Raw genomic sequence first — 27,130 nt, 5'->3', positions numbered from 1 at the left:
ATACACATAGCTGATTCACTTTGTTATACAGCAGAAACTAACACAACATTGTAAAGCAATTATACTCCAATAAAGATGTTTTAAAGAAAAAAAAAAGACGAGTCAGCAGTTTCTTCTTATGGATCTCATAAAGGGGACACAGTGGCCTTAACAACATCCTGACAGTGGTTATGACCATGAGACATAGAAAGTTAGTAGAATTACATGTTAGTTAATAAACAGTTCCTTTGTAAAAAAAAAAAAAAAGGATAAAGCTACAGATAAACAAGGTCCTACTGTATAGCAAATATCCTATCCCACTGTATTTGATATCCTGTGATAAACCATAATGGAAAAGAGTATGAAAAAGGATGTGTGTGTGTATGTATATATATATATATATATATATATGTCACTTTGCTGTACAGCAGTATTTAACACAACATTGTAACTCACTTCAATAAAAAATAAATAAATAAAAATTGCATCAAAAAAATCAAATACTTAGGAATAAACCTGACCAAGTAGATGAAACACTTATATGCTGAGATCTATAAAACACTGATAAAGGAAACAGAAGATGATTTCAAGAAATGTAAAGATATACCACGCTCTTGGATTGGAAGAATTAATATTGTTAAAATGGCCATACTACCTCAAGCAATCTACAGATTTAATGTGATCCCTATCAAATTACCCATGCCATTTTCCACAGACTAGAACAAATAATTCTAAAATTTATAAGAAACTATAAAAGACCCAGAATTGACAAAGCAATCCTGAGGAAAAAGAACAAAGCAGGAGGCATAACCCTCCCGGACTTCAGACAATTACAAAGCTACAGTAATCAAAACTGCGTGGTACTGGCACAAAAACAGACATATAGATTAATGTAACAGAACAGAGAGCCCAGAAATAAACACACACATCTACAATCAATTAATCTTTGACAAAGGAGGCAAGAATATACCATGGAGAAAAGACAGTCTCTTCAGCAAGTGGTGTTGGGAAAGCTGGACAACTGCATGTAAATCAATAAAGTTAGAAAACTGCCTCATGCCATACACAAAAATAAACTCAAAATGGCTTAAAGACTTACATATAAGACAGGATACCATAAAACACCTAAAAGAGAACACAGGCAAAAGATTCTCTGACATAAATCATACCAATGTTTTCTTAGGTCAGTCTCCCAAGGCAATAGAAATAAAAGCAAAAATAAACAAATGGGACCTAATCAAACTTATCAGCTTTCACACAGCAAAGGAAACCATGAACAAAACTAAAAGACAACCTACGTACTGGGAGAAAATATTTGCAAATGATGCAATTGACAAGGGCTTCTTTTCAAAATATACACACAGCTCATAAAACTCAATAACAAAAAAACAAACAACCTAATCAAAAATAGGCAGAAGACCTAAATAGACATTTCACCAAAGAAGACATACAGATGACCAATAAGCACATGAAAAGATGCTCAACATCGCTAATTATTGGAGAAATGCAAATCAAAACTAAAATGATGTATCACTTCACACCAGTTGGGATGGCCATCATCAAAAAGTCTACAAATAATAAATGCTGGAGAGGGTGTGGAGAAAAGGAAACCCTCTTACTCTGTTGGTGGGAATGTATGTTGGTGTAACCATTATGGAGAACAGTATGAAGGTTCCTTAAAAAACTAAAAACAGAGTTGCCATATGATCGGGCAATCCCATTCCAGGGCATATACCTGGAGAAAACTCTAATTTAAAAAGATACACGCACCTCAGTGTTCATAACAGCACTATTTACAATAGCCAAGAAATGGAAGCAACCTAAATATACGTCAACAGATTAATGGAAAAAGATGTGGTATATATATACAATGGAATACTACCTAGCCACAAAACAGAATGAAATAATGACATTTGCTGCAACATGGACGGACCTAGAGATTGTCATACTAAGTGAAGAAAGTCAGACAAAGACAAATATCATATGACATCACTTATATGTGGAATCTAAAATATGATAAAAATGAACTTATTTACAGAACAGAAATAGACTCACAGACATAGAAAACAAACTTATGGTTACCAAAGAGGAAAGGCAGGGAGGAGGGATAAACTAGGAGTTTGGGATTAGCAGATAGAAGCTACTATATATAAAACAGATAAACAACAAGATCCTACTCTATAGCACAGGGAACTATATTCAATAACTTGTAATAAACTATAATGAAAATAATCTGAAAAATTATATACAGTAAGTCCCCTACATATGAACGACTTCCATTTCAAGAGTGTGTTCTAAGTCCAATTTGTTCATAAGTCTGACAAAGTTAGCCTAGGTACCCAACTAACACAATTGTCTATTTAGTACTGTACTGTAATAAGTTTATAATACTTTTCACACAAATAATACATAAAAAACAAACATAAAAAATTAAGAAAACATTTTATACCTTACAGTACAGTACCTTGAAAAGTACAGTAGTACAGTACAACAGCTGGCATACAGAGGCTGGCATCCAGTGAACAGGCAAGAAGAGTTACTGACTGGAGGAGGGAGAGGAGGTGGGAGATGGTAGAGCTGAAGGACCATCAGCAACAGGAGATGGAGGGCAAGCTGCAATTTCACTCACGCCTGACGTTGATGGCACAGGTTCTGGTTCCTTGCTGGACTCAATTCTATCTACCCTCTTAAAAAAAATGATCTAGTGATGTCTGGGTAGTAGCTCTTTTCTTCTCACCATAGATGACACGGTAGCACTGGATTGCATTCTGAACGGCTGCAGCAACCTTTGTGTACCTTTCAACGTTTGGGTCCTATGCCTCAAAAACTAACAATGCCTCCTTAAATAAAGAAAATCCCCTTGCCATTTCCTGCATCGTGAATCTTTTCGGTTCTTCAGTTACTTCTTCCTCTTGTCTCTCTTCGTCCTTTCTCTGGGCCTCCAATTCCACCAGGTCTTCATTAGTAAGCTCCTCATGCTGCACAGCAAGGAGTTCAATGAAGTCGTCCTCTTGCAGATCTAGCTCCATCCAGCTGCTCGTTGAGGGTCACTACATTGCTGAAGGCCTCTTTGGACTCCTCATCCACCTTCTCAAATCCACGAAAACCGTGAACAAACTGTGGGCCAAGGTTCTTCCAAACCCCATTCATGGTGACGGCCATAACCTCACGCCAAGCAGAGTCAATGTTTCTTTGTGGCCTTGTAGATGTCATAGTCCTTCCAAAATTGTCGCCAAGTTGTTCCTGATTTGTCACTCACCTTTACTGCCTGATGAAAAGTGTGATGTAAATAATATTTCTTGTACGTTGCTATAACTCCCTGGTTCATAGGTTCGATGAGCGATGTAGTATTCAGTGGCATATGCACTACTGTACTTTGATGTTGGGATGAAAGTCGTCCATGAATGGGGGTTGGCTTGGAGCATTGTTGAGCAGCAAAAGAATGTTGAATGGAACATCCTCCTCCAAGCAATATTTCTCTACCTCCGGGATAAATTGGTGGAAAAACCAGTTCTGGAAAATGGCTGTGCAACCCAGGCTTTGGGGTTACTCTTCCACACAATAGGAAGAGAGCCCTTGGCTATGTTTTAAGGGCTCTTGGGTTCTCTGAATGATAAACTAAGCGAGGCTTCGGCTTCATATTGCTGGAAGCACTGCCACCAAACAACAGAGATAGCCTATCCTTTGCTGCTTTATAGCCTGGCATCAACTTTTCCTCCTTACTGATGTAACTTCGGTCTGGCTTCCTCTTCCAGTACAGTCCTGACTCATCCACATTAAAAACCTGCTCGGGTAAATACATACCTTTATCGATAATTTCTCGAAACATTTCAGGAAATTCCCGGGCAGCTACTGTTATCTGCACTCATTGCCTCGCCACTTACTTTTATGTTGTGAAGGTTGGCTCTAGCCTTGAACTGATGAAACCAGCCACGGCTGGCATTAAAAGATGCGCCCTTGGATTCTTCGCCGTGTTTCTTCTTCAAGTCTTCATAAAGGCTTTTAGCTTTCTCTTAAATCAGCATTAAGTTGAGTGGGACTCGACGCAGATGCTGATCCTGCATCCACACACTGAGAAGTTTCTCCATCTCCTCCATCACTTTTCCACACTTCTTTGATACTATTGTTGACATCATTGGCACAGGAGACTTCACATGTTACATGATCTTGTCCGTGTTCTCCAAAATCATGCTGATGGTTGAAAGATTCATGTTATAAGAACGAGTGACATCTACCATTGTTTTGCCTCACTCCACTCTCTCAAGTTATTTTCACTTTTGTTTCCATTGTTATCACTTGGCACTTCTTAGCAGTACCAGCTACATCACCACTGCTTTTATGCTTGCTTCCGGACATCCTGGGCTTAAAATAAAGATACTGTACTACTGTACTCTATACACTACTGTAAAGTACACAAAAACATAATCACTTGTAGAGGATGCATGCATGTGACAATGTACGCCAGACATGTGAACTAACTTACATGACTGGACATGTGAACACACGTTTGCATCTCTGAAAGTTCACAACTTGAAGGTTTGTATGTAGGGGACTAACTGTATACGTGTGTGTGTGTGTGTGTGTGTGTGTGTGTATAAAAAACTGAATCACTTTGCTGTACACCAGAAACTAACACAACATTGTAAATTATACTTCAGTAAAAAAAAAACAAACATTTAAAAAAAATTGAAAGACACAAATAAATGGAAAGACATTGCATATTCATGGATTAGAAATATTAATATTGTTGAAATGTACATACTATTCATAGTGATCTACAGATTCAATGCAATTGTTATCAAAATCCCAGTGACAGGGACTTCTCTGGTGGTGCAGTGGCTAATAATCCGCCCGCCAATGCAAGGGACACGGGTTCGATCACTGGTCTGGGAAGATCCCACATGTTGCGGAGTGACAAGCCTGTGTGCCTCAACTACTGAGCCTGCACTCTAGAGCCCTTGCACCACAACTACTGAAGCCCGAGCACCTAGAGCCCATGCTCTGCAACAAGAGAAGCCACCACAATGAGAAGCCTGCACACCACAACAAAGAGTAGCCCCTGCTCGCCACGACTAGAGAAAGCCCGTGCGCAGCAAAGAAGACCCAACACAGCCAAAAAAAAAAAAAAAAAAAAAAAAACCAATTACAAATTTTATGGAAATAAAAGAAGTCCTAAAATTCATATGGAACCACAAGAGACCCCAAATCAACAGAGCAATCTTGAGGAAGAAGAACAAAGTAGGATGTGTCACATATCCTGATTTCAAACTACAGTAATCAAAACAGTAAGGTACTAGCATAAAAATAAACAGACATATTGACCAATGGAATAGAATAGAGGGCCTAGAAATAAACCACACATTTATCATAAACTGATCTTAGACAAGGAGGGCAAGAATACACAATGGGGAAAAGATAGCCTTTTTAATAAATGGTGTTTGGAAAACTGGATATCCAGTACAAAAGAATGAAATTAGATGCTTCTCTTATACCCTATACAAAACCCAACTCAAAAGGAAGTAAAGACTTAAAAATAAGACATGAAACTCTAAAACTCCTAGAAGAAAACAGAAAAATCTTGACCCTGGCCTTGGCAATAATTTCTTAGATATGCTGTGAAAAAGCACAAGCAACAAAAGCAAAAACAGACAAGTGTCATTACATCAATTCAAACCAATATGCACAGCAAAAGAAACAATCAGCAAAGTTAAAAAGCAACCTACAGAATGGGAGAAAGTATTTTCAAATCATATATCTAATGAAAGGTTAATATCTAAAATATATAAGGGATTCCTGAAACTCAAAAGCAAAAAAAAAAAAAAAAAAAAAAGATGTGTTGGTAAGGATGTGGAAAAATTTTAACCCTTGTACACTGTTGGTGGAAATGTAAATTTGTACAACCACAATGGAAAACAGTTGGAAGATCATTAAAAAATCAAAAATAGAACCCACATAATCCAGCAATCCCAATTCTGGCTATATATTTAAAAGAACTGGAATCAGAATCTGGAAGAAATATCTGCATTCCCATGTTCACTGCACCATTGTTCACAATAGCAAAGACATGGAAACAACCTAAATGTCTATTGACAGATGAATGGATAAAAAGAAAATGTGGTGTACAAATACAACAAGGTATTACCCAGCCTTAAAAACGAATAAAATCTTGTCATTTGCTACAACGTAGGTGAACTTGGAAGACATGCTAAATGAAATAAACCAGAAACAGAAGAACAAATACTACATGACCCACATATATCATGAATCTAAAATAGTCAAACTCATAGAAGCAGAGAATAGAATCGTGTTTACCAGGGGCTAGGAGGAAGGGTAATTGAGGAGGTGTTCATCAAAGGGTATATAGTTTCACTTATACAAGATGAGTAAGTCCTACAGATCTATTGTACAGCAGAGTATATATAGTTAACAATACTGTATTGGATACTTAAAAATTTGTTAAAAGGATAGATCTTATGTTAAATATTCTTATCAAAAGAAAAAATGGAGGGAGGAAATTCCTGGAGGTGATGGTTAAGTTTAGGGCATTGTACTGGTGATGGTTTCATGTTGTATATTTATCTTCAAACCCACCAAGATGCATACATTAAATATGTACAGCTTTTTTTGTATGTCAAACATACTTCAATTGAAGAAAAACTTAACCAAGGAAGTGAAGGACTTGTACATTGAAAATCACAAAACATTGCTCAAAGAAATTAAAGACAACACAAATAAACTCAAAGATGTGCCATGTTCATGGACTAGAAGACAATATTATTAAAATGTCCACACTATCCAAAGTGGTCTACAGATTTAATGCAATTCGTATCAAAATCCCAATGTTATTTTTTGTAGAAATAGAAAAACAATCCTAAAATTCATAAGGAACCAGAAGAGACCCCCAAATAGCCAGAGCAATCTTGAGAAGTAAGAACAAAACTGGGGAGGCCTCACACTTCTTAATTTCAAAATATATTACAAATCTACAATAATCAAAACAGTATGATACTGGCATAAAGACAGACATGTAGACTAATGGAACAGAATAGAGAGCCCAGAAATAAACCCACACATATACAGTCAACTGATTAATAAGCGGGGCAAGAATACACAATGGGGAAAGGATAGTCCCTTCAACCAATGGCGTTGGGAAAGTTGATATCCACATGCAAAAGTATAAAATTGGCCTCTTATTTATATCATACACGAAAATCAACTCAAAGTGGATTAAAGATTTAAACATAAGACCTGAAACTCTAAAACTTCCAGAAGACAATATAGGGGAAAATCCTCATGACACTGGCCTTGGCAATGATTTCTTAGGTATTACAGCAGAAACACAGGCAACAAAAGCAAAAATAAAGTGGGACTACATCACTAAAACACTTCTGCACAGCAAAGGAAACAGTCAGTAAAGTGAAAAGGCAACCTACGGAATGGGAGAAATATTTGGAAATCATATATCTGATTAGAGGTTAATATCTAAAATATATAAGGAATTACCACAACTCACAGCAAAAGACAACTTGAAAAAAATGGGCAAAAGACCTAAATAGGCATTTCTTCAAAGAACACATTCAGAAAATAAATGTTGATGAGAATGTGGATAAATTGGAACCCTTGTGCACTTTTGGTATGAATGGAAAATGGTGCAGTCCCTACAGAGAACAGTATGGAGGTTCCTCAAAAAATTAAAAATAGAACTACCATATGATCCAAGAATCCCAGTTCTGGTTACTTATCCAAATAATTAAAATCAGAATCTTGAAGAGATATCAGAACTCACATGTTTACTGCAGCACTATTCACAACAGCCAAGATGTGGAAGCAACCTAAATGTCCACCACAGATGAATGAATAAAAAAGTGTGGTATATACATACAGTGGAATATGATTTAGCTAGAAAAAAGGAAGGAAATCTTGTCATATGCTACAACATGGATGAAATTCGAGGGCACTATGCTAAGTGAAATAAGCCAGTCACAGAAGAACAAACACTGCAAAATTTCACTTATATATGGTATCTACAGTAGTCAAAGTCATTGAAGCAGAAAGTAGAATGGTAGTTTCCAGGGCCTGGGAGGATCAGGAAATAGGGAGTTGCTGTTCAGTGGGTATAAATTTCAGTCATGCAAGATGAAAAGTTCTAGAGATCTGTACAACACTGTGCCTACAGTTTACAATACTGTAATGTACACTTGAAATTTTGTTAAAGGTAGATCTCAGGTTATGTGCATTTTATTGCACTGGAGGAGAAAAAAAGAGACACATTGGCTAGCATAAGTTATATGCTCTATAGCTTAAAAAAAACTTGAGAAAAATTCAGACAGGAGCAGCAAAAGCAAAGAGCTAGAAAACAGAGCCTGCTTAAATGACTTACCATTGAAACATATGAGTAAATATATTAAACATTGCAATAAGCAGTAGACTCTTTATGTCTCAAAGCCTTTGAAGCTGGATGTTCACATATTTAGCATTTAACCACACTCATATCTTAAAGGCAAGGGCATAGAATAACTGACTTGTGATTCACTTAAGTAATTTCAGGTGATGCAGAGTTTTGGCTCTGAAATACTCATTATGAAAGCATCACCAAATTAAATAACCAGAGAAAGGGAGAGGTATGTGAAAAATACTGCAAGTTTCTCACCAAGTAGGAAAGATCCATACTAAGATTATTCCCTTTGATATGAACATTTTTTAAAAAATCAAGAGGACTTCTGGTCAAGGTGGCTCGGTCACTTCTTGCTTGGATGCATCTTCTCTGTTCCAAAAATATACACACATACATGCATACATACATACATACACATGGGTATGTATGTATGTATATGTCCACAACATATATATATATATATGTATATATTCATATATACAAAGATACACACAAAGATACAGCTAGGCCCAAAAACAAGATAAATATTTCTGTGAAAGAGAAAAACAGAAACTCCAAGTGATAACAGGAGATGAAGCTCTTCCTGGTATCCCTCTGCAACAAACAGTGTTGTTTTGTATTTTTTGAACTTTATATATATGGTATTATACTGTATGCATTTTCTGCAGCTACCTGTTTAAATTTTTTAAAAATACTTCATTTTTTAGAACAGTTTTAGAATTATAGAAAAACTGAGTAGTACAAAGAGTTCCCATACACCCCACACCCAATATCTCCTATAATTAACATCTTACATTACTATGGTACGTTTCTTTAAATAAATTAATTAATATTGATACATTATTATTAACTAAATTCCATAGTTTATTTAGATTTCCTTAGTTTTTCCCTAATGTCCTTTTTCTGTTCCAGGATCCCATCCAGGATATCATAGTACATTTAGTTTTCATATGTCTTTAGTCTCCTTTTGGCTGTGGCAGTTTCTCAGGCTTTTCTTGTTTTTAAAGATCTTGACATTTTTGAGGAGTACTGGTTGGGTATTTTGTAGGATGCTCCACTACTAGAATTTTTTTTTAATTTATTTTTTGGCTGTGCTGTGTCTTCATTGCTGCACGTGGGCTTTCTCTAGTTGTGGTGAGAGGGAGGCTATTCTTCGTTGTGGTGCATGGGCTTCTCATTGTGGCGGCTTCTCTCATTGCAAAGCAGAGGCTCTAGGCATGCGGGCTTCAGTAGTTGCAGCACTTAGGCTCAGTAGTTGTGGCACGCAGGCCCTAGAGCATGCAGGCTTCAGTAGTTGCAGCACATGGGCTCAGTAGTTGTGGCGCATGAGCTCTACAGAGCGCGGGCTTCAGTAGTTGTGGCATGTGGGCTCAGTGGTTGCAGCTTGCGGGCTCTAGAGCGTGGGCTCAGTAGTTGTGGCGCACGGGCTTAGTTGCTCCGCGGTACGTGGGATCTTCCTGGACCAGGGATCAAACCAGTGTTCCCTGTATTGGCAGGTGGATTCTTAACTGCTGGACCACCAGGGAAGTCCCCACTACTAGAATTTTTCTGACGTTTTCCTATGGTTATATTGTGGTTATGGATTACTAGGAGGAAGACTACAGAGAAAAAGTACAATTTTTATCACATCATATCAAACACACATACTATCAACATGATTTATGATTGATCTTCGCTTCAATCACCTGAGGCAGTGTTTGCTGGGTTTCTACACTGCAACATTACTTTTTTTTTCCTTCTGTATTTCCATACTGTACTCTTTGGAAAGAAGTCACTAAGAGTAGCTCAAAACTAAGAAGTCAGGAGTTATGCTTCCCTTCCTTGAGGTGGAGCATCTACATAAACTATTTAGAATTCTTCTTCATGGGATATTTGTCTCCTCTCCCCCATTTATTGATTCATTCAGTCATTTTATTATCAATATTGACTCATAGATATTCTATACTTTGGGTTATAATCCAATATTAATTTAGTTTGTTGTACATTCCCTGTTTTTGTTTGTTTGATAAACTATTTTTCTTCCAATTTTAAATGATTGTTCTTCCTGGATACAGAATTCTAGGTGGGTGTTTTTCCTTTCATCACTTTAAATATTTTACTCTACTCTCTTCTTGCTTGCATGGTTTCTGATGAGAAATCCAGTATAATTATTATCTTTGTTCTTCTATAGGTAGAGAGTTTTTCTCTGGCCATTTTCAAGATTTTCTCTTGGTCTTCACAGTTTTCTGTGTTTGAACATGATATGCTTAGGTGTATTTGTTTGGTATTTATCCTACTTTGTGTTCTTTGCTTGGATTCTGAATCTGTGGTCTGGTGTCTGTCATTAATTTTGGGAAATTCTCAGCCATTCTTACTTCAAATATTTCTTCTGCTCCTTTCTTCTTCTGCTATTCCAATAATGTGTATGTTACACCTTTTGAAATTGTCCTTGGATATTCTGTTACTTTTTTTTTTTTTGTGGTATGTGGGCCTCTCACTGTTGTGGCCTCTCCCGTTGCAGAGCACAGGCTCCGGACGCGCAGGCTCAGCGGCCATGGCTCACGGGCCCAGCCGCTCCACGGCATGTGGGATCTTCCCGGACCGGGGCACGAACCCGTGTCTCCTGCACTGGCAGGCGGACTCTCAACCACTGTGCCAGCAGGGTAGCCCCTGTTACATTTTTAAAGTCTTTTTGTAATCTCTTCATTTCAGTTTGGGAGGATTCTATTGACGTAACTTCAAGCTTACTAATTCTTTCCTTGGCTGTATGCAGTCTGCTCATGAGCCTATCAAAGGCATTATTTCTTTTTCTTTTTTTTGGCCATGCCGCATGGCTTGCGGGAATCTCAGTTCACTGACCAGGGATTGAACCTGGGCCATGGCAATGAAAGCCCAGAATCCCAACCACTAGGCCACCAGGGAACTCCCAAAGGCATCATTTCTGTTATAGTGTTTTTGATTTCTTGCATCTTTCTAGAGTTTCTATCTCTCTGCTTACATTATCCATTTGTTCTTACATGTTGTATACTATTTCTAACAGACTCTTTATCATATTAATTATAGTTATTTTAAATTCCATATATATGATCATTCAAAAACCTACGTTGTATCTCAGTTTGGTTCTGATGCTTCTTGTTTCGTCTCTTGAGACTGTGGTTTTTCTTTTAGCATGCCTTATCATTTCTTTTTTGCTGAAAACCAGACACAATGCATAACATAATAGAAACTGAGATAAACAAGTCATTAATGTGAGGTTTTATGTTAATCTGGCTAGAAGCTGGGCTGTGTTTAATGTTTACTCTAGCTGTAGGTGTCAGAGGTTTTTCAATTTCCTCTAACGTCCTTGTTTTTGTCTCCCTTGTTTTCTTTGGGTTTCCCTAAAAACGTCTTAGAGTCTGAGTCTTGCAGGTCTTTCGACTGTAATCCACAGTTAACGTACTGAAGCCCTGCTGATGTGGTAGTAAGGTGTGGGGTATGGGAAAACATTCTGCAATCCTATAATTAAGTTTCAGTCTTTTATTGTGCCCATGTACCCAGCCTGTAACCTTCACAAGTATTTCACAGCTTTTATTCTCTTTCTCTTAGATGAGACAGTAAGGCTAGAGGAGCCTGGAGTTGGATAATTTCCCTTCTCCCACACTAGAGAAGGCTTTGGTAAAGTTGTTTTACTTGCTGGATAGCTCTTTGTTAAGTAGAAGATCTGGTTGTATTTCAAGTTGAATACTTTTCCTGTCACCATGCCAGGAGCAGGAGACTTTTTCTTGGCTCTTCACACTGAGAACCCAGTGGAGTTCCTGAAGGTAAAAGTCATGAAAATGTGGGGACCCCCATAGACTGTGGCCCCCAGGTGTTTGTTACTCAAACACTAATTTACACTCTGCTTCCTGCAATTTGTCAAAGTTACCACTTAAGTGTTCCTACCAGTTTATGGCTCTAGTGCTTTCTGCTCCTGATAAGCAGATCTGGGCTGTCACTCTTTGTAATTGCCTGTCTCTCCAGATTTCAGGATTGCAGTTTGCTCTCTGATGTCAAATCCCTGATAGGTCCAAGAAAAGTCATTGATTTTTAGTTCGTTCAGCTGTTCTTCCTGTTCTAAGAGAGCAGTGATGACTTCTAAGCACTTTACATGTTGGCACTGAAACCCAAAGTCTGCAACAAACTTTTTTGATTCAATATTGTTTGAGTTTCATCCATGTTGATACCTGTAGTTCTATTTCATTCATTTTTTCTTCTGTATAGTATTCTATTTTATGGATATACCATGCTTTATCCATTCTCCTGCTTATGAACATGTATGTTGTTCATAAACAATGCTACTATGAGCATCCTTATAACATCTAATGTGCGTGTGTAAGAGTTCCCCTAGGATAGATACCAAGAAGTGGGATTACTGACTTACAGTGTATGAGCATCTTTCATTTTACTAGATATTGCCACAATGTTCTTGAAAGTGGCTGTACTCATTTGTATTCACCCAGCGGTATATTAAGAGTTCTTACTGTTCCATATGTTCACCAATACTTGGCACAGTCAGGCCTTTAAATGTATGCCAACATCCTGGGTGTTAAATGGTATCTCATTGTAGTTTATTTTGCATTTCTTTGATTACTAATGAGACTTTATAAGTTAATTGTCCATTCATGTTTTCTCCCCTGTGAATTGCCTGTTCATATCTTCTGGCCATTTTTATTGGGTTGTTTCTCTTTTTCTTATTGATTTGTAGGGAAAGATTTCCTTAAAATGTCTCAAAAAGCACAAACCATCAAATAAAATACTGATGATTTAATTACGTTACAATGAAAGACTTCTGCTTAACAAAAGAAATCAGAAACAATGTTAAAAATATAAGCTACTCACCAGGTGCAGCAAGGGTTTGTATCCAGAATTTTAAAATAAAATCTATAAATAATATCAAAAACTAAATAATCAAAATCTATAAATAATATTAAAAACTAAATAATCAAATAATGGGGAAAGAAGCAGAACAGGCAATTCATAGAAGGTTCCTGAAAGACTAATGAATGTATAAATACATGCATAACTTCACTGGAAATCAGGAACATGCAAATTAAAACCATGAGATACCTTTCAAACACATTAGACTGGCAAAAATAAAAAGTCAAAAACTTTAAAGTCTTAGCAAAGATGTAAAAGAGATTTCTTAAACCCTGCTCATGGAGGTGACGATACACATACCCTGTATCACAGGAATTCCACTCCTAGATATGTAATACAGAACAGTGATTCTTAAAATGTCACTCTCAGACCAGCAACATCATCAGTATCTCCTGGGAAACTGGAAATGCAAATTCTCAGGCCCTACTCCAGATGTATAGAACAAAAAATTCTGAGGGCGGAACCCAGCAATCTGTGTTTTAACAAGTCTTCCAGGTGATTCCGCTGCACACTAACATTTGAGAATCACTGCAATAGAGCAATATTTTTCTGGCCTTTTTGACTGAGATGTATAGGAAGAAATGCATTTTATATTCTGGCCCACATACATATCACACACACACATATTAAACAAAAGCTTCAAGAAACAATAATCATCCTTACTACTCTATGGAATGCACTTTGATGTTTTCTATTCTATTTCATTTCTTTAAAAAATTGCTGGTTGTGACCTACTAATAGTAAATTAAAATTTGAAAACCTGTCCTAGAGAAACTCCTGTACATATGCAACAGGAGATATGTACAATAATGTTTGCTGCAGAACTGTCTATAACAGAAAAAAATGAAAAGAAAAAATCTTCAGGAGAATGGATAAATGAATTATAGTATCTTTCTACAATGGAACGCTACATAGTTCCTTATATCTTTAGAAATAAATTTCAAAAACATGTATATTGAGTCAAAAAAGCAAGTTGTAGAAGGGTATGTACAGTATGATATCATCTATATATTTAAAAAATATGTAAAACTATATGTTGTTTATGAATATATAGATATATAGTAAAAATATAAAAACACGGATGGGAACAATAAATAGCAAATACAGGATCGTGGTTACCACTGGAAAGGAGAAAGAGGAATGGGATTGGGGAGGGATACACGAAAGTCTTCAGGCGTCTCCATAAGGCCTTATTTTTTTTTAATTAGGCATATATGGAAACTGTTAAGAATTGATAGAGAATTCCCTGGCGATCCAGTGGTTAGGACTCTGCGCTCTCATTGCCAAGGGCCTGGGTTCAATCCCTGGTCAGGGGAACTAAAATCCCACAAGCTGCGTGGCATGGCCAAGAAAAAAAAAGGCAAGAATTGATAAAGATGGCTGGCTTGGTACAAAGGTTTTTGCTATATTATTCTCTGTAACTTTTTATAATGAGTAATATTTCATAATAAAAAATAAATAAAAATCAAGCTACCCTTGAACATCAAGAATATATTAGAAATGCAATCATTCAAAGGAAACTGCTTTAATATTCCTTACTTACGATGCCTTTGTAAAAATTCAGGGACAGCCAGAAGCTAACATTATTTTTTTAGTTTTGTTTTTTAAATTAGACACAATCAAGTATATACTCCAGGGGCTTGTGTTGCTTCTTTGAGTGACATGATAATGAAATTTTCAATTCTGTATGTAACACATACCATGAATGTGAAATAATGATATGATCAACAAAACAAGGATTATTTACAACTTTTCTTAGATATTTGCCAATTCCTCAAGGCTTAGAGGCCCTGTGCTTTCACTTTGCTGCTTAGCTATCAGCAACTTAAGTCATATGTCATATAAAAGCCAGGTGGAGCATTCTGAAGAGAAAACTCATGTGGTAATAGTAAACCCTACTCACAACCAGGCACCATGGCTACCAGATATGGTGGTACTATGAATACTACTTGATTTATTAGTAGCCTAGGAAATTAGAGGTCACTTTTTTTCAGTTGAGGGTTTCTAGTGGGTATGGACTAGAGTCCATCAAGAGTCTGATCAAGATTTCTTTAAAAGTCTAAGAGTAGCTTAAGACCTTAGAAAACCACAAAGAACATCATAAGGAAATATGTTACTTATACAGTCAGAGCTACTTATATAGCAGAGAATGAATAGTCAAGGTTAAGGAAAAACACAATCACTGTGCCTATGTCATGATTCTTTGGTATAATCAAAGCTAATATAAAAGTATTACTTTAGGTAGAAGTAAATAAAAAAAACCCATTTTTTTTTCTTGGTTTGGCCTATACCTTGTTTGGCTCCCCTGGATTATATGAAGAAAACATAGGAATTTTTCGGATCTCTTCCTCTGACAAACGATTTCTCTGGATCTCATCTTCTGGGACAAATTCTATTGGCTGCGTCAGCTTCTTAGGCCCCGTCCAACACTGCTCAGGTGAATTATCAATAACTTTTGCCACATGGAGACTGGGACCTTTACCCTGTGCTGCCTGTTTTCCCTTGTCCTGGAGTAATGACGGGTTCTCAGCTGTGCCACTATCTCCCACTGATGTAGCTGAGACCAGTGAGTGGGAAGCAAAGGGTTCACCTCTCATTAGTTGGAACTCTTCAAGACGTTTTTTCATTATCATCTCTTGGTAAAAATTTTCCAGGTTGTTCATGGGATCACCTTTGTTCTTCTTTTGGGATTCATCTGGATCAAGACAAAGAGATAGGGAAGTTCTACAAAGCCTACCAATACAACCTTTGACAAATTAATAGAAATTAAAATTTGAATCTCAGATAATGAAACTCTGCTGGGGCAGGTGTTTACAACCTGTGAAAAATGACAATAATATATAGCTATGTTATTACAGTGCATCTTGGGCAAGGCTGGGCTTATGGTAAGGCAAGTGAGGCACCTGGGGTACAAAATTTGAGGTGCTCACTCTCAGGGTCATGCAAGTACATGCATCTAACTGATAAAGACATTTGAAAAATGTTAGTATGGCATTATCACACTTCACAAAATTAATAATAATTCCTTAGCATTATCTACTACTGAGTTCATATTCAAATGGCCCTGATTTTCTCAAAGATATCTTTTTACACTTGGTTTAGGATCTAAACCAGCCATTGGCTGTTATATCTTTCAAGCCTCATTAAAAAAACAAACAAACAGTGCCCCTTCTTTCCCACCCCTTCAACCTGTTTCTTCCCCATCCCATTGATTTATAGAGAAACCACATCATTTGTTCATAGAACAAATGAATTTGACTGGCTGCTCCTCATATTATTTAACTTGTTCCTCAATCCCCTCTATTTCTTACAAACTGGCAGTTAAAACTAGAGCTATGCTTTCAATGTGGCCACTAGCCACATGAGTCTATTTAAATTAATTTTTAAAATGTCAGTTCCTCTGTTAAATTAGGAATATCAAATGCTCAACAAGCACATGTGGCTAGTGGATACCATAATGGGCAGAATAAAAACCATTTACATCATTGTAGAAAGGTGAATTGGATAGTGCTGATTTAGATTTGGGTTCAATATTTTTAGGCAAGAATCCTCCTTATATTATATAGATGTGTATTTCCTATTACATCATGTCATAAGGCACATAATGTTTAGTGGTCCCCTTTCTAGTGATGCTAAAATTGATCAGTGGATTCAGGTGGTATTAGTCTGATCTTTCCATTATGAAGTTTTCCCATTCACATTTCACCTAAGGGGTTTTGCATCTATTGATGACCATTGCCTAAATCCATTAATTTATTAAGAGTTGTAAAACGGGGCTCCCCTAATTCTATTATTTACTTTGTACTTATTATTTCTATTATTTCTTCTGTATTTATTATCTGGAATTCTATAATGGACTTACCGTCATCAACTATGTGGTTTCCCTACATACAGTTCATACAGCAAAAGCAGGATAAATGCTTGATTTGCTTCCCATTATTTACCAACTATAAAAGTAATGAGTTGGTACTTTTTTTTTTTTTTTGGCGGTATGTGGGCCTCTCATTGCTGTGGCCTCTCTCGCCGCAGAGCACAGGCTCCGGACGCGCAGGCCCAGCGGCCACGGCTCATGGGCCCAGCCGCTCCGCAGCACCCGGGATCCTCCCGGACCGGGGCACGAACCCGCGGGCGCCCCCTGCATCGGCAGGCGGACTCCCAACCACTGCGCCACCAGGGAAGCCCAAGTTGGTACTTTAAAAGTGTTAAAAATGATGATTTTTAGTATAATTGTGAGACCTGTATTTTCATATATTTGATGTGTTTCAATTAAATGTAGTCATTTTTTTTAGTAGTCAAATTATCCCACTCAGGACTAGTGAAAGTCCCTTAAAATTGGCTCCTGTATTGCTTTCCAGTTTTCTGGCACAGCAAGATGTCTTAAGCTCATCTTGCATATTTCTTGACTCAAAGCTGGAATATTTCTCTAAGGACCACTGGCTCCTGTTAGTGGGAAATAGTGTTTAGAAACCACAATACGTTGCTAGTTCTGTTCATAAATGTTGAGTTGTTGTTGCTTCTAGGCCTTTTCAGTGAACAAAGGTAGGAAAATTTTTACGAAAAATAAATCATAAATTCATACTGGTATTTCCACTTCAAATTTAAGATTACAAGGTTTTAACTCAAACTCCTTGATTTTTGACTTGTATCTCTTTTCACATGTGCTTAAGATATTGGCTCCTAATGATATTAACAAAATTATTTATTAGCTTTTTCCTACAATATATAGAACTTTTAAGTGTCAGTAACAATACTAATATGGTTATCAACAATACTAATATGACTATCAACAACAAAACTACTTAATACAGTTTTATAATTCTTTGCAGTTACTTTTGACCTTAAAATATATCCCATTCGGAATATACAAATACTGTTTTGAAGTTATTTTAAGTAATTATTTTCTCTATATGGTTATGCTACCAACTTTATTCATAGTTAGGCTCATTTGCTTCAGGCTGTTTACAAATGTTAAGGATTGATCTTTTTTCCCTTTTGATTAAATTTTTAAACTACACAAAACATTTACATGGGTCTAAAGTGAAAACTGTGTTATACAGTACCTTCACAGAAGTCTCACTTCCACCTCTGTCCCCTTCATCCCACTCCTTTCCTTCTCCATAAGTTATAATTTTATTAGGTTTTGGATTTATGGTTCCATTGTTTATTTTTTGAAATATAAGCAAATAGGCACAAACACACCACACATATTTATGTGTATGTGTGTGTTTATATATATATATATATATATAAAATTCATTACACCCCCTGTCCTACGTAAAAGGTAACTTACTTCACTTTCTACAATTTACTTTTTTGCACTTAGCAATATATCCTGGTGATAATTCCATATTAATGTATAGAGCTCTTCCCTTTCCTTCTTATAGCTGCATAGTACTTCATTGTGTGGATGTACAATAGTTTATTCAACTACTCCCTTACTGATGCACCTTGGTGTTGTTTCCAGTCTTTTCTGCTATTGTGAATAATGCCCTGACAAACAGCCTTCTGCATACAGGATTTTGTATTTTCTCAGTATATATTTGAAATAGATTCCAAGAAGTGGCACTGCTGAGATAAAAGGCAAATGTGTATGTAATTTTTCTATACATTGCTAAATTCCACTCTGTAGGAATTGTACTATTCTGCATTTCCACCAGCAAGGTATAAGAATATTTATGGAAGGATTTCTTAAGACTCAAAAAGCATTAACCATTAAGGAATATATCGACAAATTCAACTACATTAAAATTAAAAGCTTCTGTTCATCAAAATATCCTAAACAGAAAACTCACGGAATGGAAAAAGATATTTGCTATACAAATAACTGATAAAGAACACAATCATTAGGAAAATGGGCAAAAGACAGAAAAAGGTGCCTCACAAAAGAGGAAATACACTGGCTAATAAATATATGCAAAAGTGCTCAATATTAGAATTCAGGGAAATACTAATTAAGAAGGGAATACCATATTGGCAAAAATAAAAAAGAATACCAATACCACATGTCAGTGAGGCTGTAGAGCAAATGGAGCCCCCATACATTGCTGGTAGGAATGTGCAGCCACAGTGCAAATCACCATGACATTACCTACTAATGCTGAATATATGCTCATAATATGACCCATCAATTCCACTCCTACATATATACCCTAGAATAATTTGGGCATAGTGCACCAGAATACAATAATAAGAATATTTAGATCAGTACTATTTATAACAGGCCTGAAACTAGCAAAAATATAAGTATCCACCTAAGAAGAATCAATTATAAAATTGTAGTAAGTTTATATAATGAAATCCTATATTACAACAAAAGTGAACAAATTTTGGTTACATATGACCAAGTGGATGAATATACTAATGTATATACTCAAAAATATTTATTCGGTGACTATTATGATCCAGGTAGTATTCTAGGTTCTTGGGACACATTAATAAAACAAAGATCCCTATCTTCAAAGAACTAAGTAAATTATATGGTATGCTAGAAGGTTATGAGTGCTATGAAAAAGAAAAAGTACAGCAGCATAAGGGATAACTGGAAGGGCTAGAAGGTGGTGGTAGTGTTGGTTGCAATTTTACTGTTGGTCTGAGTAGGTCTCATTGAGAAGGTGACATTTGAGAGAAGCCTTACAGGAAGTGAAGTAATCTATCATCCTGATATTGGAGTGAGGGTTCCAAGGTGGGAGTATGCTTCAAAAAAATTTTAAAGTCTGAAATCAAAGTATTTCTCTGACCATAATGGAATCACATTAGAGATATACTGCTAGAAGAAATCTGAGAAAATATAAATATCTGGAAATTAAACAACACACTTCTAAATAATCCATAGGTCAAAGAACTTCCATAGGAGATTTTAAAATACTCTGAACTAAATGAAAATGAAAACACAACATAATACTTATGGATACAGATAAAACAATGTACAGAGGAGCTTCTGGGAAGATGGTGGAAGAGTAAGATGCAGAGATCACTTTCCTCCCCACAGATACACCAGAAATACATCTACACGTGGAACAACTCCTACAGAACACCTACTGAACGCTGGCAGAAGACCTCAGACCTCCCAAAAGGCAAGAAACCCCCCACATACCTGGGTAGGGTAAAAGAGAAAAGAAAAAACAGACAAAAGGATAGGGCCGGGACCTGCACCAGTGGGAGGGAGCTGTGAAGGAGGAAAGGTTTCCACACACTAGGAAGCCCCTTCGCGGGCAGAGACTGCGGGTGGCGGAGCGGGGAAGCTTCGGAGCCACGGAGGAGAGTGCAGCAACAGGGGTGCGGAGGGAAAAGCGGAGAGATTCCCACACAGATGATCGGTGCCGACCGGCACTCACCAGGCCGAGAGGCTTGTCTACTCACCCGCCGGGGCGGGCGGGGCTGGGAGCTGAGGCTCGGGAGAGGACTGGGGTTGGCGGAATGAACACAGCCTGAAGGGGCTGGTGCACCACGGCTAGCCGGGAGGGAGTCCAGGGAAAAGTCTGGACCTGCGAAGAGGCAAGAGACTTTTTCCACCCTCTTTGCTTCCTGGTGCGCGAGGAGAAGGGATTAAGAGCGCTGCTTAAAGGAGCTCCAGAGACGGGCATGAGCCGTGGCTAAAAGCGCGGACCCCAGAGACGGGCATGAGACGCTAACGCTGCTGGTGCCGCCACCAAGAAGCCTGTGTGCGAGCACAGGTCACTATCCACACCCCCCCTTCCAGGGAGCCTCTGCAGTCCGCAACTGCCAGGTTCCCGGGATCCAGGGACAACTCTCCCAGGAGAACGCACGGCGCGCCTCAGGCTGGTGCAACGTCACGCCGGCCTCTGCCACCGCAGGCCTGCCCCGCATCTGTGCCCCTCCCTCCCCCCGGCCTGAGTGAGCCAGAGTCCCTGAATCAGCGGCTCCTTAAACCCCGTCCTGTCTGAGCAAAGAACAGTCGCCCTCCGGCGACCTACACGCAGAGGCGGGGCCAAATCCAAAGCTGAGCCCCTCGGAGCTGTGAGAACAAAGAAGAGAAAGGGAAATCTCTCCCAGCAGCCTCAAGAGCAGTGGATTAAAGCTCCACAATCAACTTGATGTACCCTGCATCTGTGGAATACATGAATAGACAACGAATCATCCCAAATTGAGGAGGTGGACGTTCAGAGCAAGATTTATGATTCTTTCCCCTTTTCCTCTTTTTGTGAGTGTGTATGTGTATGCTTCTGTCTGAGATTTTGTCTTGTATAGCTTTGCTTCCACCATTTGTCCTAGGGTTCTGTCTGTCCGTTTTTGTTTTTTTTTAAAATTCTTTTCTTAATAATTATTTTTTATTTTAATAACTTTATTTTATTTTACTTTATCTTCTTTCTTTCTTTCCTTCCTTCCCTCCTTTAGACAATGAATCATCCCAAATTGAGGAGGTGGACTTTGAGAGCAAGATTTATGACTTTTTTCCCCTTTTCCTCTTTTTGTGAGTGTGTAAGTGTATGCTTCTGTGTGAGATTTTGTCTGTATAGCTTTGCTTCCACCATTTGTCCTAGGGTTCTATCCGTCCGTTTTTTTTCTTAATAATTACTTTTTTATTTTAATAACTATTATATTTTATATTACTTTATTTTATTTTACTTTATTTTCTTTCTTTCTTCTTTTCCTTCCTCCCTCCCTTTTTTTTTCTTTCTTTCTTTCTTTCTCTTTCTTTTTTTCTTCTTCTACTAATTCTTTCTTTCTACTTTTTCCTCCCTTTTATTCTGAGCCGTGTGGATGAAAGGCTCTTGGTGCTGCAGCCAGGAGTCAGCACTGTGCCTCTGAGGTGGGAGAGCCAAATTCAGAACCCTGGTCCACAAGAGACCTCCCAGCTCCACATAATATCAAACGGCGAAAACCTCCCAGAGATCTCCATCTCAACACCAGCACCCAGCTTCACTCAACGACCAGCAAGCTACAGGGCTGGACACCCTATCCCAAACAACTAGCAAGACGGGAACACAACCTCACCCATTAGCAGAGAGGCTGCCTAAAATCATAATAAGTCCACAGACACCCCAAAACACACCACCAGGCGTGGACCTGCCCACCAGAAAGACAAGATCCAGCCTCATCCACCAGAACACAGGCACTAGTCCCCTCCACCAGGAAGCCTATACAACCCACTGAACCAACCTTAGCCACTGGGGACAGACACCAAAAACAACGGGAACTACGAACCTGCAGCCTGCAAAAAGGAGACCCCACACACAGTAAGACAGGCAAAATGAGAAGACAGAAAAACACGCAGCAGATGAAGGACCAAGATAAAAACCCACCAGACCTAACAAATGAAGAGGAAATAGGCAGTCTACCTGAAAAAGAATTCAGAATAATGATAGTAAGGATGATCCAAAATCTTGGAAACAGAATAGACAAAATGCAAGAAACATTTAACAAGGACCTAGAAGAACTAAAGATGAAACAAACAACAATGAACAACACAATAAATGAAATTAAAAATACTCTAGATGGGATCAATAGCAGAATAACTGAGGCAGAACAACGGATAAGTGACCTGGAAGATAAAATAGTGGAAATAACTACTGCAGAGCAGAATAAAGAAAAAAGAATGAAAAGAACTGAGAACAGTCTCAGAGACCTTTGGGACAACGTTAAACACATCAACATTCGAATTATAGGGGTTCCAGAAGAAGAAGAGAAAAAGAAAGGGACTGAGAAAATATTTGAAGAGATTATAGTTGAAAACTTCCCTAATATGGGAAAGGAAATAGTTAATCAAGTCCAGGAAGCACAGAGAGTCCCATACAGGATAAATACAAGGAGAAATACGCCAAGACACATATTAATCAAACTGTCAAAAATTAAATATAAAGAAAACATATTAAAAGCAGCAAGAGAAAAATAACACACAAGGGAATCCCCATAAGGTTAACAGCTGATCTTTCAGCAGAAACTCTGCAAGCCAGAAGGGACTGGCAGGACATATTTAAAGTGATGAAAGAGAAAAACCTGCAACCAAGATTATTCTACCCAGCAAGGATCTCATTCAGATTTGATGGAGAAATTAAAACCTTTACAGACAAGCAAAAGCTGAGAGAGTTCAGCACCACCAAACCAGCTTTACAACAAATGCTAAAGGATCTTCTCTAGGCAAGAAACACAAGAGAAGGAAAAGACCTACAATAACGAACCCAAAACAATTAAGAAAATGGGAATAGGAACATACATATCAATAATTACCTTAAATGTAAATGGACTAAATGCTCTCACCAAAAGACACAGATTGGCTGAATGGATACAAAAACAAGACCCATATATTTGCTGTCTACGAGAGACCCACTTCAGATCTAGAGACACATACAGACTGAAAGTAAGGGGATGGAAAAAGATATTTCATGCAAATGGAAACCAAAAGAAAGCTGGAGTAGCAATTCTCATATCAGACAAAATAGACTTTAAAATAAAGACTATAAGAAGAGACAAAGAAGGACACTACATAATGATCAAGGGACTGATCCAAGAAGAAGATATAACAATTGTAAACATTTATGCACCCAACATAGGAGCACCTCAATACATAAGGCAAATACTAACAGCCATAAAAGGGGAAATCGACAGTAACACATTCATAGTAGGGGACTTTAACACCCCACTTTCACCAATGGACAGATCATCCAAAATGAAAATAAATAAGGAAACACAAGCTTTAAATGATACATTAAACAAGACGGACTTAATTGATATTTATAGGGCTTTCCATCCAAAAACAACAGAATACACATTTATCTCAAGTGCTCATGGAACATTCCCCAGGATAGATCGTATCTTGGGTCACAAATCAAGCCTTGGTAAATTTAAGAAAAGTGAAATTGTATCAAGTATCTTTTCCAACCACAACGCTATGAGACTAGATATCAATTACAGGAAATGATCTGTAAAAAATACAAACACATGGAGGCTAAACAATACACTACTTAATAACGAAGTGATCACTGAAGAAATCAAAGAGGAAATCAAAAAATACCTAGAAACAAATGACAATGGAGACACGACGACCCAAAAATCTATGGGATGCAGCAAAAGCAGTTGTAAGAGGGAAGTTTATAGCAATACCATCCTACCTTAAGAAACAGGAAACATCTCGAATAAACAACCTAACCTTGCACCTAAAGCAATTAGAGAGAGGAGGACAAAAAAAACCCTAAGTTAGCAGAAGGAAAGAAATCATAAAAATCAGATCAGAAATAAATGAAAAAGAAATGAAGGAAACAATAGCAAAGATCGATAAAACTAAAAGCTGGTTCTTTGAGAAGGTAAACAAAATTGATAAACAATTAGCCAGACTCATCAAGAAAAAAAGGGAGAACACTGAAATCAACAGAATTAGAAATGAAAAAGGAGAAGTAACAAGTGACACTGCAGAAATACAAAAGATCATGAGAGATTACTACAAGCAACTCTATGCCAATAAAATGGACAATCTGGAAGAAATGGACAAATTCTTAGAAATGCACAACCTGCCAAGACTGAATCAGGAAGAAACAGAAAATATGAACAGACCAATCACAAGCACTGAAATTGAAATTGTGATTAAAAATCTTCCAACAAAGAAAAGCCCAGGACCAGATGGCTTCACAGGCGAATTCTGTCAAACATTTACAGAAGAGCTAACACCTATCCTTCTCAAACTCTTCCAAAATATAGCAGAGGGAGGAACACTCCCAAACTCCTTCTACGAGGCCACCATCACCTTGATACCAAAACCAGACAAGGATGTCACAAAGAAAGAAAACTACAGGCCAATATCACTGATGAACATAGATGCAAAAATCCTCAACAAAATACTAGCAAACAGAATCCAACAGCACATTAAAAGGATCACACACCATGATCAAGTGGGGTTTATTCCAGGAATGCAAGGATTCTTTAATATACGCAAATCAATCAATGTAATAAATCATATTAACAAACTGAAGGAGAAAAACCATATGATCATCTCAATAGATGCAGAGAAAGCTTTCAACAAAATTCAACACCCATTTATGATAAAAACCCTGCAGAAAGTAGGCATAGAGGGAACTTTCCTCAACATAATAAAGGCCATGTATGAGAAACCCACAGCCAACATCGTCCTCAATGGTGAAAATCTGAAAGCATTTCCACTAAGATCAGGAACAAGACGAGGTGGCCCACTCTCACCACTCTTATTCAAAATTTTGGAAGTTTCAGCCACAGCAATCAGAGAAGAAAAGGAAATAAAAGGAATCCAAATCGGAAAAGAAGTAAAGCTGTCACTGTTTGCAGATGACATGATACTATACATAGAGAATCCTAAAGATGCTACCAGAAAACTACTAGAGCTAATCAATGAATTTGGTAAAGTTCAGAATACAAAATTAATGCACAGAAATCTCTGGCATTCCTATACACTAATGATGAAATATCTGAAAGTGAAATCAAGAAAACACTCCCATTTACCACTGCAACAAAAAGAATAAAATATCTAGGGATAAACCTACCTAAGGAGACAAAAGACCTGTATGCAGAAAATTATAAGACACTGATGAAAGAAATTAAAGATAATACAAATAGATGGAGAGATATACCATGTTCTTGGATTGGAAGAATCAACATTGTGAAAATGACTCTACTACCCAAAGCAATCTACACATTCAATGCAATCCCTATCAAACTACCACTGGCATTTTTCACAGAACTAGAACAAAAATTTCACAATTTGTATGGAAACACAAAAGACCCCGAATAGCCAAAACAATCTTGAGAACAAAAAACGGAGCTGGAGGAATCAGGATCCCTGACTTCAGACTATACTACAAAGCTGCAGTAATCAAGACAGTATGGTACTGGCACAAAAAAAGAAACATAGCTCAATGGAACAGGATAGAAAGCCCGGAGATAAACCCACGCACATATGGTCACCTTATCTTTGATAAAGGAGGCAGGAATGTACAGTGGAAAAGGACAGCCTCTTCAGTAACTGGTGCTGGGAAAACTAGACCAGTACATGTAAAAGTATGAGATTAGATCACTCCCTAACACCATACACAAAAATGAGTTCAAAATGGATTAAAGACCTAAATGTAAGGCCAGAAACTATCAAACTCTTAGAGGAAAACATAGGCAGAACACTCTATGACATAAATCACAGCAAGATCCTTTTTGACCCACCTCCTAGAGAAATGGAAATAAAAACAAAAATAAACAAATGGGACCTAATGAAACTGCAAAGCTTTTGCACAGCAAAGGAAACCATAAACAAGACCAAAAGACAACCCTCAGAATGGGAGAAAATATTTGCAAATGAAGCAACTGACAAAGGATTAATCTCCAAAATTTTTAAGCAGCTCATGCAGCTCAATAACAAAAAAACAAACAACCCAATCCAAAAGTGGGCAGAAGACCTAAACAGACATTTCTCCAAAGAAGATATACAGACTGCCAACAAACACATGAAAGAATGCTCAACATCATTAATCATTAGAGAAATGCAAATCAAAACTACAATGAGATATCATCTCACACCAGTCAGAATGGCCATCATCAAAAAATCTAGAAACAATAAATGCTGGAGAGGGTGTGGAGAAAAGGGAACCCTCTTGCACTGTTGGTGGGAATGTAAATTGATATAGCCACTGTGGAGAACAGTATGGAGGTTCCTTAAAAAACTAAAAATAGAACTACCATATGACCGAGAAATCCCACTACTGGGCATATATCCTGAGAAAACCATAATTCAAAAAGAGTCATGCACCAAAATGTTCATTGCAGCTCCATTTACAATAGCCTGGAGATGGAAACAACCTAAGTGTCCATCATCGGATGAATGGATAAAGAAGATGTGGCACATATATACAATGGAATATTACTCAGCCATAAAAAGAAACAAAATTGAGCCATTTATAATGAGGTGGA

The 27,130-nt window shown here is 37.6% G+C and overlaps 1 protein-coding gene across 3 annotated transcripts in view; it reads right to left on the bottom strand.

Annotated features, from left to right (window-relative positions):
- The window catches only part of RBM41 (RNA binding motif protein 41), a 66,409-nt gene that overhangs the window by 9,403 nt on the left and 29,876 nt on the right, over positions 1-27,130 (bottom strand). For all 3 annotated transcript variants that reach the window (XM_060002253.1, XM_060002254.1, XM_060002252.1), the window contains one exon: positions 15,541-15,944. In XM_060002253.1, the coding sequence (XP_059858236.1) occupies positions 15,541-15,944 (404 nt within the window). The remainder of the gene's footprint in view (positions 1-15,540; positions 15,945-27,130) is intronic.

Source organism: Delphinus delphis, chromosome X (assembly GCF_949987515.2).
Source record: "Delphinus delphis chromosome X, mDelDel1.2, whole genome shotgun sequence".
In the NCBI taxonomy this organism is placed as follows: domain Eukaryota; kingdom Metazoa; phylum Chordata; class Mammalia; order Artiodactyla; family Delphinidae; genus Delphinus; species Delphinus delphis.
Note: the sequence above shows the minus strand (reverse complement) of the source record. Positions and strands in the feature narration are given on the sequence as shown.